Here is a 15567-nt window from a genome sequence, read left to right as displayed (position 1 = left end):
TGTCTAACCTTATCCCTTGACCTCAGCCCAACATATATCTAATTCTAGCCCTAAAACCAGGTCTTAAAGCCAAAAAGTAATCTGAATGTTTACTGAATTATCCTTAATTAACCTTAACCCAACGACAATTCAAATATTACACTTATTTTTAACCAGAGCCTCATCAAGTTTTGACCAGACTTTACTTCCAGTGAGGACAACTGGTCTTGACAAGGTCAGTGTTTGTGCCAGATAATGTCCTGAAGAGGCAACAAATACCATGATATTGCATTGACTACACATTCATTCCCTGGAGACTTACTCCCTGGAGACCTTGGCCATAAATTACTACTGACCTAATTCTCAGCCTAACTTAAAACATGTTTTCACCTTAAAATGTAGTCATTTATGTTATGGGTGACGGGACTTGCTTTTTGTCTCCATAATGTCACTGTGTAAGCAGATTTAGGTCCCCACAACATGAGTAATACCTGGAGACACATTCATCTTCTCCAGAAACTGTATTGACTTATATTCATTAGAACAGCCTAAACAAAGTGCTATCATTTACCTTAACTATAAACATATAAACAGCTCTTCAAAAATGAAGTTTTCCCTCATTAGGACCAGCTTTACATAAGCATGTTAAGATGTTATGAGATATACAAATCTGAACATGTTAAATGGGATTTACCATGCTGAATTTAACTTGCTGCCAAACCCATAATCTGGATGAGATCTGGATGAATCATAGTCTGATGGTAGAGGGTCTTAATCGTGCATATACATACCAAAGTTTGTTCTAATCTGATGAGTTTTGACAGAGACAGTGAAAGTGATCTCTTGAAAATGTGATTCTTTTGTGTGACATCATCAGTGGGTAGATTCTTGTCAAACTTTAATAGGAACATACTCAGGTGATCACCTAACAAATCCCTCAAAAACTGTAGACAGGAGAGCAAACTGACTCATAAATCAGAGGTTTGAAGCCACACATTCCGGTAATGTTCCGGTAATTCATGTCACTTTATATTCAAACCTGTCTAAAGTGGATTATTATGGTGACAGAAGATTGGGCAGTGACTATAAAACTTAAATTTATAGTCTTAGTTACATGTGCTACTTTTAAAACCTAATTCCAACTCATACTTCATTAGGTGTTACTAACTGGACTTTCAGACTTTGCTCCAGCTGTCCATCCTCCTCTGGCCGTCCCCCTCTGTCCGTCCCTCTGTGATGATGTAGGGTTTCTTTTGTCTCTTGCCTCTGACCTCAGCAGGTTTGTTTTCCCCCATAATCCCTCTCCTGTGGGCGCCAGCGTATAAAACGGAGGGGCTCGGTCCGAGATACTCACACTCAAAGTGAAGCTCGACACAGGCATCGCACACACAAACCGGTAAGGTTCACACTGTGTGTGTGGGGATTCAAAGCTGCAGAGGGAACTGGGAACACACCTGACTCTAAAGCTTTACATTTTTTAATTCTCCAACATTATTACTTTATTGTATCCCTCTCTCATCGTGTTTTTCTTTTTCCCACTCACTTTTCACCCAGTAATCATGTCCAGCAGCGATAAGTCCAAGACTTCTTCCCAGACTGACGGAAAGGCTGCCCAGAGCAAGAAGTCTGAGATGGGAATGATGGCCTACAAGGTGAGTGTCTCTCACATTGGACTTCTGCTTCACCCTGAGATCAAAGTTTGCTGTTGCGCTGATCATGTGTGCTCATTTGTCTCCTCCAGATGTACGTGTTCGACCAGGAGAACTTCCAGGGTCGCATGATCGAGATCAGCAACGAGTGCATGAACGTGTGCGAGATGGGCATGGACCGCGTGCGCTCCCTCCGCGTTGAGTGTGGACCGTAAGTATACCTCATGAACATGTATCTGTCTTTGACATTTCACATTTGATGCCTTTATGGATGTTTTAAATAATGGGATGTGTCTTCTGCAGCTTTGTTGGCTTCGAGCAGATGAACTTCTGTGGTGAGATGTACATCCTGGAGAAGGGAGAGTATCCTCGCTGGGACTCCTGGAGCAACTGCCAGAAGAACGACTACCTGCTGTCCTTCAGGCCTGTCAGAATGGTAAAAAAACCAAGACTTTCATCCATTTCTCTTCACTCTTACATTGACGACGTTTCTCTAAGGTCATGTTTCTCTCTTCCAGGACCCCGAGAAGCACAAGATCTGCCTGTACGAGGTCGGAGAGTTCAAGGGCCGCAAGATGGAGATCATGGACGATGACGTTCCCAGCATGTTCTCTTATGGCTTCACTGATAGAGTTGGCAGCATCATTGTCAGCTGTGGAACGTGAGTGTCTGCTGCTGTCTCTATGACATAGTGAGACATGATTCTGTGACTTGAAATAACTCTTACACTGACATTGTCCTCCTCTCGTCTCAGCTGGGTGGGTTACCAGTTCCCTGGATACCGTGGCAGCCAGTACCTGCTGGAGAAGGGCGACTACAGGCACTTCAATGAGTACGGCGCCCGCTACCCTCAGTTCCAGTCTGTGAGGCGTATCCGTGACATGCAGTGGCACCAGCAGGGCTGCTACACCATGGCCAACAAGTGAAGCTCAGGGAAGGAGAGAAAGAGAAAGAGCAGTGGTGAGGGAGCGGGGCAGAGGAAGAAGGAAAGGCAGAGAGATGTCTGATGTACCTTAAATGGTCTATGATGCAGCGAGGGGAGGGGGAGAGGATCCAGATCTGCTCCGGATCAGCGACAACACTGCAGTGGAAGCAGCAGCTGGACCAGAAGAACCACCAGACCATCCTCCATCCCTCTCTGTCTCCACTTTTCTCTTTCTCTGCTGTGGGCTGAGCTGTACATTCCCCCCTTTTTCTCTATTTTTTATTTTTATTTTTTTTAGTTCCTAACTTAATTCCTCTTCACTGTCCTCTGAGACACCAACAATGAAATGCTGTTTTACATACATGATTCTTGGTGTGATGCACCATGGGAAATTGAGTCCCTCGAGCTCCCCACCTTGACTTCCTGCCCTCGTACACACTCTCTCTGCTGTACAGAATCCTGGCCAAGTTTTCAATAAAAATGAAAATTTTGATTTCAAACTTTCTTTTTGTCCTAACTCATTGCCCAGAAAATCAAAAACGGATGCATAAAAATGTCAATGATAAATACGGATTCAAATAAAGTCATGTATAATAATATAATAATAACTCAGCCACTACTTCACTGAAGCGCAGTGTTTTGGATGCAGTTTGGACAACAACTGTAATTCCATGCCTTTTCAGGCATGAAAAGGCATGAATTTTCAGGAAATGCAATGGTTTTCTAGTTTTTAAAGTATGGCAAATCATCAGTGATGTAATGAAATGCACGGAAACTTCAGACCTGTGATGCTGATCATGTGGCATAGTTACTGAACAGGTTTCATGCTGAATTTCAAAAGAAGATACAGGCTCATTCACTGAGACTCATGTCTAAAATGAATTACATTAGGACACTCATTTTACAGTGTACAGATACAGATGCTGCCCTCATTTATAAGTCAGATGAAGTAATAAATACTTCACATTGTACCACGGTTCCCAAACGTTTTCCTGACATTATTTTTGGTTTGAATTAACTTTTAAAGATTGATTTTATTAAATTATATATCCCTATAAATAATTCATTCCTTTTTTTCTATTTCTGTTGCAGGAACTAAATATAAACTATGTTACTTATACTCTACTTTAACAATATTACAAGATTACTTTTCACAACCTGGAATAATTTGCACATTCAATCGACTTGTGTACATTTCTTTAATAATAAAAAAAAGCTTTACCCTTTTACAAACAAGATGATATACTCTTAATAGTAATTCTATTCATTCTATTTATAAAAATACATCTGAAAAACACAAACTCATAAATGTTGCCTACGAAGTTTCAGATATGTTTCACAGCTTCTATAATACTTTATATGTTGTGTTGCACCTTCATTATGTAGTATGTATTCTATTTCCTATACTATTTTTATATAAAAATATAACTTTAGACGTGTGGTCTTCGGAGCAGTTGAAGAATCTTCATGCGTCATTTGTCTGTCCATGTGACGTCAGCGGGACATCATTCGCACAAACTCTGAAAATACACGAGAGACAGAGGAGTGAGAGGGACAACAACAAAGACGAGAATGACGGGCTCTCATGCAAGCACATAGAATTTCTCTTACCCTCAAAGTCCACCAGGCCGTCCCCGTTGAGGTCGACGTCTCGGAGGATCTCGTTGATCTCCCTGTTGGTCACTTGCTCTCCCATCAGCTTCTTCATGGCCTCGCGCAGCTCAGTCAAACTGATCTGACCGTCTCCGTTGGAGTCAAACTGGACACAGAGAGTCAGACTGAATACAGCAGGACATTTCAGGGATTGTGTTTGACTCTCTTGAAATATCCTGACCTCTTTGAAGGCATCACGTAGTTCTTTGACTCCAATCATGTCAGCTGTCTCTGCTAGCATCTTGGGTCCCATCAGCTCCACAAAGTCTTCAAAATCTATTTTCCCTCCACCTACAGGTCACACAAGGAGCTTCTGGTGAGTTAGAATAATGTCTCCTGGTAAGGACATACAGTCACCAGCCACTTTAGTTAAGTACACTTGACACCCAGTAAAGTGGCAGGAGCTGCCTGGTTGTAGGCCAGGTTTGACGCCTGTGTCTTCTGTGGTAACTTGAATTACTGTTGTCTTTCCATCATTTCAAACCAGCCTGTACATTCTCCTCTGACCTCTGGCATCAAGAGGGTTTTTTTTTTTAACTGTCCCTCACTGGATATTTTGTCTTTTTCAGATAGTTGTGTGTTTCGATCCCAGCAGATCAGCAGTTTTTGAACGACTCCAACAACCACGCCATGCTCAGTTTAAACTTCAGCAGGTCGTCTTGACCATGTCTACATGTCTAAACTGTCATGTCCCGTGTTAAGTGTCAAGTCTGCATCAGTTAGTTTAGTTTACGTGTACTCTTGGTTTTATTTTGGTGAAGGGTTTTTCTGTCTTCCTGTCTGCACTTCATCTGTCTTGTCTGCACTCGTTGACTCCCTGATTGTTTGCGCCTGGTGTTGATCAGTTCATGCACCTTTAAACACGCCTCTCCTCCATGTGTCTTGTGCCAGTGCGTCTTGTGTGTGTCCTCGTCCTGCACCTGGCACTCCCCCACGTCTGCCTCTTGTTTTCTTTGACCCATCTCGTTCCCAGCGCCATGGCTCGCTCTCGTCTGACCCTGTTTGGACTTATGACCTGACCTAGAGTAAGACTTTGTTTTGTCAGAACTGAGATGTCTGCCTCCACCTTGTGCATTTGGGTCCACAGTGTGTTTGACATCAATGCACTGAGGTGCTGCTGTGTTATTGGTTGATTTAGATCCTCATGACAACAGGAGTTTAACTTCTGCACCTAAAATACAGTATGTTGTATTCCCAGAGATGATCAGGTGAACAGGTGTACCTGATAAAGTGGCAGGTAAGTGTATGTCTAGGTAAGATACTGTGAATCAGCAATTTATACCAACAAATCATGTTAACCATTCTATGATAAAATCTGTATAAATATTTTCTGCAACTAACGTTATTCTATTTCATTCTTGCTCTGTTTCAACTATTGTTTTGGGCGACTGTTCCTCACTCACAAATCTGCTGACTGAGCTCAATGAGCTCCATCTCTGTGGGCATGTATCCCATGGTCCTCATGCACTCCCCCAGGTCTCTGTGACTGATGTATCCCTTCTTATTCTTATCAAACTCCACAAATGCCTCACGGAGCTCTGGGGGGGGGGACAAAAAGAAAATATGATACATGTGAATCTCCAGATGTACTGAGAGTCAGAGTCACACTGATGTGCTGTAGATGAATCATCTCACCATCAATCTCCTCTGGTCTCAGCTCTCTGTCCTGTTAGAGGAAGAGGTTTCACACATTAGCCTTTCACTGGACAGACCCCCCAGAAAAATGAGTGAGTGGGAGATGTTTGTTATCACACATGTCATGTGAGTGTTTTGATTGAGTATGGATTCACAGTGTATGTTTTTCACTGACAATGTGTGATGAGTGATGTGGAGTCTATTTTTCTTGCTCTGCATGTTTGCTGCCGCCACATCTATGCTCACATCACACTTCAGCTCACCTCTTTCAGTCATGTGATGTTGTTTGTTGTGACCATCTCACTACAATAGTGTCGGTATGTTTAAATTTGGATAAAAAAATCAATAAATACATAAATAAATGGCTCTATAAGTTAAAACCACATTACAGTCAGGGTTGGTTACTGCAAAACATTTGAAAAAGTGATTCACTTGGGTGTATTATAACCAGAAATTAAAAAAAAAATAAAAATCTTACTCTGTATGGGTTACATTGCATTCCACAACATACACATATATAAACAGTTCACATGAAACACCACGTGGTAATCAGATTATTTGTGGGTGGTTGCCAGGCAGCAAACATGCTGAGATTAGGACATCTGGGAGATTTAGGTAAAGATAACCTCGGACACATGTCTGATGTTCCGACGTACATTTCCTCTACATCTCACAGATGCACACAACGCTGCAGCTCGCACGCAATCCAGTCAGTGGCAGCCGTGACTTAGAGAGAGAGAGGAAATACAGGGCAAATCCTCTGAGATCAGTCCATTTACTGTGGTTACTCTGACCAAATCCTTTTGTCAAATTAAACAGACCCAGAATTGGAAGCAGACGGCCTCCTAACAAGTGTGATTTTACAACATAACAATAATAATAATAACCTATTCCTGTAAAAGACATCACCTGCAAACATGCAGCCACACATTGAATGATATCAGCTTTAGTTTCCTCTAAATAGGGGACCTCATTTATAAAATGGACTAAATAGTCTACTGAGGAACACCTGAAACTAGTGACTGAGACAGTTAACTCAAGAAAAAGACTTCCATTCAAACCAACATGTCACTGGAATGCAGTGAACCAGATTTCCCAGCCTCATTTCTGGGTTCCACTTCAAACGAAAACGCAGCCGTATGGACGCGGTCTAATGCAGCTGGAAATCCAGCGTTCGTCCTCCACATCACCTTGAGTTTAGCTCATCGGGGTCACTCAATAGTTTTCCATTGGACCTGAACGATCGACCTGTGCCAGGAGATTTGATCGTGTGACTCAGACTGGGGGGGAGGTGGGATGACACAGTGAGAGGATGAAATAGAGACGAGTGGGGAAAGAAAAGTTGCACCACGTTTGAGTGAAGGACACGGTGTGCACACTTTTCTTTGTTACATACGAGTGTCTGAGAAAAGCCCTGTTTAAGGAAGATGCAGGCCGGGCCCACAATGTTGTGCAGCACGTTGCAGTTCTTCACCAGCGCACCAAAAGAATCCCTGTACGGCGGCTTATTCTCCACGTCCTGATCCTCCTCCTCTTGCTCTGGACTCTGCTGGCCCACTGTCCCCACCTCACCCCGAAGATGCCCCTCCATTCCCCCCTTTAGAGACAGACCAGATTGTTAACCCACCTCTGTCACAGTCACTCACACACTGTCTCATGTCTTCACCTAAAATCAAAATCCTTTTGCGGACCCTTTTGTTTTCTAGTCATGCAAACATTAGATGGAGTGTGGCAGCAATGCTGTGTTACATAAGCTGCTTATTATTTGAGGGCAATCTACTCTCATCATATATTATCCTCACTGTGAGGAACCGTCTTGATCTCAGCGTTGATCACTGTCCATCCAGCTGCAGCACTCACTGAGGTAATTCTGCTAAGTGTCTGGACTAATAACTGTCGCTACATAATACTATTACAGCAGAGTGGGTGAACTCTCAGGCACCTGCCATTGAGAAGGAGGGGTTTCACCTCATTTGAGAAGTTTCTGTATTTACAAAATATGGAATTGATGAAACTAACATTCAAAGTATGGAATAAGACTAAAGAATGTTGGACATTTTCCTACATACTTTGTTTTCAAAGCTGCAATAACAAGTGTGAAGTCTATCAAAGCAGAGATGAAGCGCTCTTACCTTCTTTTTATCTTTCATAGATGGTTTGGTGCAGTTGCCCATCACCAAACCTCAACAACTGCCTCTCCTCTTTCCTCCCCTTTTCACTTTCATACACTTTGTCTGTTTTTGTGTCTTCTTCTTTTTCCCATCTGCTTTGTTCTCAGACGTCCAGCTCAGAGGTCAGAGTGAACATCTCTGAGGTTCTCATGCCTGAATCTTCTCGTCACATCTGACAGCACAGACATGAAAAGCAGCTCTAATCCATGCTCGAGCAGTTCAGAAATCCAAAGTCAGACAATGTCGCCGAACAAATCAGCGGCAGAAATCGAACAAAGAAACTCATTTGATTTGTGTCTTTCCTGCGTGGAGCATCACTTCCCCTGTTCTCCTCACGCTCATCATCACTTTTAATCCCAGCTTTCCTCTCACTCGCTCTCGCCCCTCCCTCTGCGTCTCATTTGCATGTCCCAACAGTTCAAATGACTTCATCTACAGTATGAGGAGTTTCAGTGCTGCGTATTAAGAGAGCATGAACACAGTGGGCCTAATCCCAACCATTTTAGATTAAAGGGTTGATGAAAGGAAAAGAAAAGAGACACGATGTAAAAAGGAGAAACTATATCTGACCTCTCGTTGAGGTCAAAACCACCACACCAAAGTACACGCTCTCTCTACTTTGGTGTGTAATTGATTTAGAGTGGATTAGTTATACACAGTACACAGTTACATTGTGGTATGTTGTGAATGTTGTACATTTACAGTCATAATAATGGTGCTAAATATGGAAATATGGCTTTTAGTGATGGCAATATAGAAGCTAGGACAAAATCTAAGATGTAAATTATCTATTAAATGCCAAATCCAACATAGTGATATAATCATTTATTGAATATAATCTCCATGTGCCCCCGCCCTCCTGAAATGGTTGATCCCAAACCTCATTGAATTTAAAATATTTGGGAGAGAACGTTAGCAGACAATTTGTCATAATTTGTCATTTAAGAGTCATTTTTCATATCATCATATCACTACATTTTTACCATCTCAGGACACAAATATACATTTGTGTATTTTTAACAAGACCCAGCAAATAAAATGTGTTTCATTTCAGGATAAGACACATTTCATTCACCTGCATATTATGCAAAAAATTAAACGCCTCAAATGTGGTCAGAGTGAACCCTCTTCCCAAACATCACAGGATCTTTGATGAGGAGGCGTGGTCAACACCTGTGAAGTGATCAGCTGATTTCCTCGCGCCCACACTGGGCTCACTCAGTTCACTGATCTGATGAGGAACGAGACTGGATTGTTTTTGTTGGAAGATGAAGATGAAGATGAAGATGAAGATGAAGAGTGACACTGACCTCTGCGGTAAGCAGCCATTACTTTTCTACCGTTGTGACGTCATAGTGTTGTGGCTGGCAAAAAAACAGCCCTACTACTTCAATTATGAAGTTCTGACGTCACAGTTTGGTTAACTATGTCATGTTATTATGTCATACTGCCACATATTATAGCATATTTTTATTTGAAGTCGAGTGTCAAGTTATTAGAAGAGTTGTCTTTGTGGATTTGAGACAAACGGACTGTAAAACCTCTGGCGCTGGCTCATTGTCGCATGTTAGCAATTCAATTAAGCTTCAGCTTGTGTTGGCGACTGTGTGTGTGTGTGTGTGTGCGCGCGCGCAAAATGTTTTTTTTGGTTAAAAATGCTTAGATGTTGCAAATAATAAAGAATAATTTGAAAATAAATATTTTACATTGTTAAACTAAAGAAAATACTAAAATAAACTGAATACATCTGGAGAACAAAAGTCTGACTTGTCTAGTCACATTTAGCACAAGAGGACTCAATTATCTTAATTTTGGAATCCACTTTTCAACTTTTAAATACATGGAGGTCAAACAAACACGTCTGAATCAGTTTCTGATTCATTTAAAGCTTTGTAAACATGCAGTGTTCTCCTCTGAGCCGGGATTGTCAGTATTTTCCACAGTAAATGATGATGGTAGTTCACATTCTTCTAAAGAAAGCACCACAAATGAGCTGTGATGCTTCAGTGAAAGAGCACCATGAGACCCAGAGCAGTAGGTCCATGTTCAGGTCACACTCAGGTCACACGCTCACGCTGAATTCACAAATGCCAGCATCTGTGATTTTGATTTCTAAAGTACACTCGTGTGTGTGTGTGTGTGTGTGTGTGTGTGTGTGCCCTAAAGGAGACACGAGAGATATCGGGCAAAATGAAGGCAGATGATCCACTGTAGTGACCCCCTAAATGGAGAGGCCGAAAAAATAGGGGTGGGTCAAATGATCAGTTTGGTGAAATATCATCGAACTTCCTTGTGCAATACCATATTTTAATTAAGAAATGAAGGCACTGGCCTGGCGTAGCTACTTCATGTCCCCTCAAATGAATGAGGGAAAACTAAGGCAGAAGTTAGATGCTCTGTCCACGTTCAATACACAGACTTTATGCACTTTGTTCTCTGTGTTGTGAATAAATGGAGAAATCCTGCACTAGTCGTTGACAACAACACTGCCATGTGATTTGTACACGATCATTTATTTATTTAGAGACATGTTTGTTTCCACCTTCACTATCTTTTATCTGTGATGTCCGGTGCAGGCAGAGCTGGTGGACACAAGTTGTATCTTGTGATCTGTCTTTACCTTTCGCCTCAAGGGAAAAGGTAAAGCTTAAAACAAAATTAAGTGTAGCGGGATAATGCAGAGCCTTAAAATTAAAAGTATGTAATATTTTAATGACTGATTTGACGTGAGTTAAATGTGCATTTGGATGATAACGTCAAAGAGGAATTAATAAAAGTTGGCCGAGTGTTGCAATAAGCAGCAAAGACCACCAGAGGCCACTTTAGGACAAGTTTACCAACCAAACTGGGTCTAATGAAGACCTTAAACAGTCTTGATACAAACTCTGTTTTTAGCAGAACCTTTGGACATCTTTATTGTTCTGCACTGTGGTGTGCCTAATAAAGAGAGCAGTATTTCAGCTCCACATCTTTGACTGCAAAGACCATAACTCTTGAAGAAAACTTCTAATTTCATCATCAATCACAAACCACTTTATCAGCGATTATCTCCACAGAGGAACTCAGTATCTTTCTCCGCTCCACAACGTTTATGTCTTCATCAAACCTGACACCGGTGACTGCATGAATAAACAAGAATACAACCAATACCATCAGACTGATCCATTACCAAGTTCACTGTCTCTGTCTTTCTGATGGTTTCAATTAATTAAGCACACACACACACACACAAACAAATAAGCTTGTGTTACTGGGTTTCGGTTTTGGTTGCCCTCAAATTAATTGTCTCGGGTATCCGTATTGAATAACAGTCACACTGGCGGCAGGTGTTTAATGTTTTCACAAACACACACACACATGTGTGGGTGTGTGTATTTGTTTGTGTCTGTGTGTGTGAGATGGTAACGGTGCAGTAATATGATTCTGTCATTTGTTTTGTGTTGTACAGTGGCGGGTGTTCAGTGACAAGAGTTGTCAGTCAGAGAAAGATAGATGGAGTGTGGAAGGAAGGAAGGAAGGAGACAATATTTTTTCTTTTGCTATTCTATTTTAGGTAGAAATACATCCTATTCTATTTTAAGATGATTATATGTTTTAGTGGAGATATCTTTGTTGTCTTTTTCAGCTCAGAGTGTCTCCATATGTTCACTCTGTCTGTACACTCACTGCCCACTTTATTAGGTACACCAATGAAGTTGTTAATGCATGTATCTATTGAGCCAATCTGATAGTAGATCGACAGATAAAGAAGAAAGAGAGATTATACACAATATTTCTTTATTGCTGCGTTACGGCAGCATGGCTTCAGTCACCTTACAACTCCTAAAATCTCCAATCTAGAAAAACATGAGCCCGAAAAATGCAAATAAACGGCTATACACAAAGACTGAAATAAAATATTTGATTAAAATGTAAGCACACAACAGCTATACGGACAAAGAAGGATAAAAAAAAATGTACCAATCTGAAACAATAATTATGTAAAATAGATGACAACAATACATGACAACAATATGACGCATTTAGGGATGTGGAATGGGGGGAAAAAGGTGTTTCAAGTGGTGGTTGTGTCAGAAACTGATGATTTACTGGATTTTTCACACACAACCATCTCTTTGGTTTTCAGAGAATGATAAAAAAAAAAAAGATTATTTTTGAAACGATTAGAAAGGCAACAGTATATCAAATAATCACTCATTTCAACTCCGGTATAGATCATCTCTAAATACACTAACTGCAGACCACCCTGGATGCTACTCCTGCCACTTCACCGCGTGTCCTCTGTACCGAAGTAAAATTACATTTAATTATACATCTATGCGTTAGACACGAGCGTCATGATGCTCATCATGCACCGCTTGTCAAAGGGAGACCCTGCGGGATGTAACTCTTCTTGACTCAGCTCACTCTCCCACCCATTCAGCTGTCCTCTCTTATTTTGGCTCACATGCATCATCATTGGCATCATTCACACTTTTTTTTTTCTAAATATAAATATTGATCTCCTGTTTTCTAACTGCAGCCTCTCTCATCATCATCATCACCGCCGTCACAGTTTATAACGTGATCAGGTGGACGTGACTCAAAAAACACGTCCACAGTGACTCAGCAGAAGGAGGTGCATGAGGTTATGACTTCTCTATAATCTCTTTAGATTTTATTTCCATACACACACACACACACACACACAGCGTGACAGAAGCTGTAATGGTGCGGCCTACCGTGCCACGCCGCACGCCACTGCTTACCATGTTAATGATGGGATGGGATTCGATACAGTGCTGATACGATGGCTGCACAGACAGGGTGTTGAGCAGATCTCTGGCCCACTATGGCTGTATCTGTTACGGATTAAACTTAATGTTTCCAAAAGTTAAGGAGCTTAAATCTGCACAATCACACTCACGCTCTCATATCCACATCCTTAGCTTTAGCTCTGGTGCCGTGCAGGTCCCGACATTTTCCACAAGAAGTCGCCAGTTTTGGGTAAAAATGGTGAATGTTTGTCTTGTGAGTTTATCCTCATGTCCTTCTTTATAGATGCGAGACAGTAGTTATCAAATGTCAGGTAGGATTGACGAGTACAGCGGAGCACAGCCAGGCTTTAAATTTGATCTGGAGGCTTAGAGTTTCAGTCCAGACACACACACACACAGGTTTGTGCACCTGTTCATTAGGACCATAGACTTTATGTCAAAATAATCTTACTCTTCCAGTTTCTTACTGAAGCTAACCCTAACCCCAAAACAAGATTATCCTGAGTTTAAATTCCCTTCAGTCACACAGACATGACATATGTTTGGACCACTTCCTCAGAACATGGTCATGTGATGTTCTGACCACAGGAAGTGGTTGAAATGTGTCAAGATCAAAGCAATCAAGAAACCTTATTTTTCCTTTCTGGTTTTAATAGCAGTCTATGTGGGAATATGAGTCTGCTTCCCACTTGATTTGCAGTGTGAGTAAATATTTTCCCGAGGCGTTAATGCTCTCAGTCACTAGTTTCAGGTCTTCTTCAAAAGAACACAATGTCACTTTTGTCATTTTTGCTCCCCTTTAGAGGAAAATAGTCAATAGTGCGTGTGCGTGTGCGTGTGCGTGTGCGTGTGTGTGTGTGTGTGCGCGCTGTTATCTTAATAGGTGCCCGGTTGCAGGCGATGCCTTCACATGTTACACAACTGTCCATTTGCAAGTTCAGGTTCCTGTGGGTTGAATTACATTCATTTGGACAGTCTAACAGAAACCAATCCCTCATCTGAACCATAACCAGTCTCTCACTGGTCAACTACCTTGTCATTGTGTCTGTGTCAAGTTTGCGAAGACATTGTAAAGAAAACACACATTTGTGCTGCATTTATAGTGAGGACACTTATGGACATTCCCTAGCCCCTTAACTTAATCTTAACCATCACAGCAAAATACTTAAGCCCTTTTAAGGGGTTACAGAGCATGAGGACAGGCCAAAATGTCCTCACTTTCCCAAAATATCCCCCTAACCCTATGGTTTATAAGAGTGTTGGTCCTCACAAATATACCCTTACAAGAACACACACACACAGTGGGTATAGAGATACAGGTGCTTCTTACCTGTCCAAACACAGAGTCCACTATGGGCAGGAGGTCGATGGGCTCTGCCTCCTCCTCTTTCTCCTCTCTCCTCTGTCGTCCCTCCATCATCTGCTCCAGCTTCTCTTCCAGCTCCTCCTTCAGCTCCTCTCTGTCCTCTGGCTCTGCCATGGCCATCATTTTGGCGATGCGGCTGGACTTCTGAGTGGGCTGAGGAGTAGCAGCGGGAGTGTTTCCGTTTTTTCCTCCCTGCTTGTTGGCTTGCTTCTTCTGCTTCTCCACTTTCTTCTTGATGGCGGCCTGCACCTGAGGGAGGTGTGTGTGTGTGTGTGTGTGTGTGTGTGTGTGTGTGTGTGTGTGTGTGTGTGTGTGTGTGTGTGTGTGTGTGTGTGTGTGTGTGTGTGTGTGTGTGTGTGTGTGTGTGTGTGTGTGTGTGTGTGTGTGTGTGTGTGTGTGTGTGTGTGTGTGTGTGTGTGTGTGTGTGTGTGTGTGTGTGTGTGTGTGTGTGGAGAGTGTTCAGTCTCATGTATCAATATCAATTAATATTTCTATTTAAAAAAATTAAAGGTTGAATCTGTCGATAAGTTTTAAAATCTCATCCATAAAGGAATAATATTTGGAATTTTCAAATTAACATTTTTGCCAACAGTGGTTGTGTCTAGTTTTATCGTTATTATTATTATTGTTATTGTTATTATTATTATTAGACTAAATTATAGGTTTAAACATCCCTAACTCACCACAGTTTTGAGCAGAGTTTAGTTTTTAGAACACAAACATTTACTCATGTTAAAGGTTGTTAATATACAAACATGAAACAAAGGAAATGTGTCTTTTAGCTTCACAGGGAAAATATATATTAATACTTTGCACACACACATAGAGAGAGATGTATATACTGTATGAAGACAAACACACACACACATAGAGAGAGATGTATATACTGTATCTATATAAACGTATGAAGACAAACACACACACACACACACACACACACCTGTTTTGCGCTCCTCTCTGCTGGCACGCTCGGACTCCCGCCTCCTCCGACGGACGGCTCTCGAATGAGCATGAACATCTCGGCGTCACGTATACAAGCTCTCTCTCCCTCGCTCCCCCTCCCCCTCCCTCACCCTCTCTTCCCCTGGCTCTCCTCTCCTGTCTCCTCTTCTCTTCTCTCCTCTCCTCAGCAGTAGCTGCCTGTTCGTTTTATGCACTAAAATTCCCAGCTACAGATTTATTTGTCATTAGCTTTGTCAGTTTCTCTCAAAATGTTGCTTAAAATATCGCTCTTCTGTTGCAGTGGAAGACTTTTCTTTGTTCTAGGTGAAAAGAGAGAGAGAGAAAAAAAAGATAGTAAAAGTCAATTCATGAATTAATGAATTAATTTCTGGACAAAATGTTCTATTTCCTCCTTGCGCCGTTGTGTCCTGATGGGGTGGTTTCCCTCGGTGCTGCGCCGCTGCTTCCGTCCTTATCTCTCTCCAGGCGA

General features: G+C 41.7%; 2 protein-coding genes across 2 annotated transcripts; one reads left to right on the top strand and one right to left on the bottom strand.

The window, feature by feature from the left end:
* Positions 1 to 1290: 1290 nt before the first annotated feature.
* crybb1l1 (crystallin, beta B1, like 1) lies at positions 1291 to 3053 on the top strand. Its single transcript, XM_044040758.1, has 6 exons — positions 1291 to 1375; positions 1534 to 1631; positions 1721 to 1839; positions 1932 to 2064; positions 2147 to 2289; positions 2383 to 3053. Exons 2-6 carry the CDS (start codon positions 1539 to 1541, stop codon positions 2552 to 2554), a joined length of 660 nt encoding a protein of 219 aa, XP_043896693.1. The 5' UTR covers positions 1291 to 1375; positions 1534 to 1538; the 3' UTR covers positions 2555 to 3053.
* Positions 3054 to 3733: 680 nt separating this feature from the next.
* On the bottom strand, positions 3734 to 15181 carry LOC122778680 (calcium-binding protein 2-like). The gene is made up of 7 exons (XM_044040757.1): positions 15076 to 15181; positions 14100 to 14384; positions 5842 to 5872; positions 5610 to 5744; positions 4388 to 4497; positions 4165 to 4312; positions 3734 to 4073 (listed from the first exon to the last, which is right to left on the bottom strand). The coding sequence occupies exons 1-7, from the start codon at positions 15151 to 15153 to the stop codon at positions 4048 to 4050; spliced, it is 813 nt and encodes a 270-aa protein (XP_043896692.1). The 5' UTR covers positions 15154 to 15181; the 3' UTR covers positions 3734 to 4047.
* Positions 15182 to 15567: the final 386 nt, after the last annotated feature.

Source organism: Solea senegalensis, linkage group LG12 (assembly GCF_019176455.1).
Source record: "Solea senegalensis isolate Sse05_10M linkage group LG12, IFAPA_SoseM_1, whole genome shotgun sequence".
Taxonomy (NCBI): Eukaryota; Metazoa; Chordata; class Actinopteri; order Pleuronectiformes; family Soleidae; genus Solea; species Solea senegalensis.
This window is presented reverse-complemented; position numbering and strand designations above follow the sequence as displayed.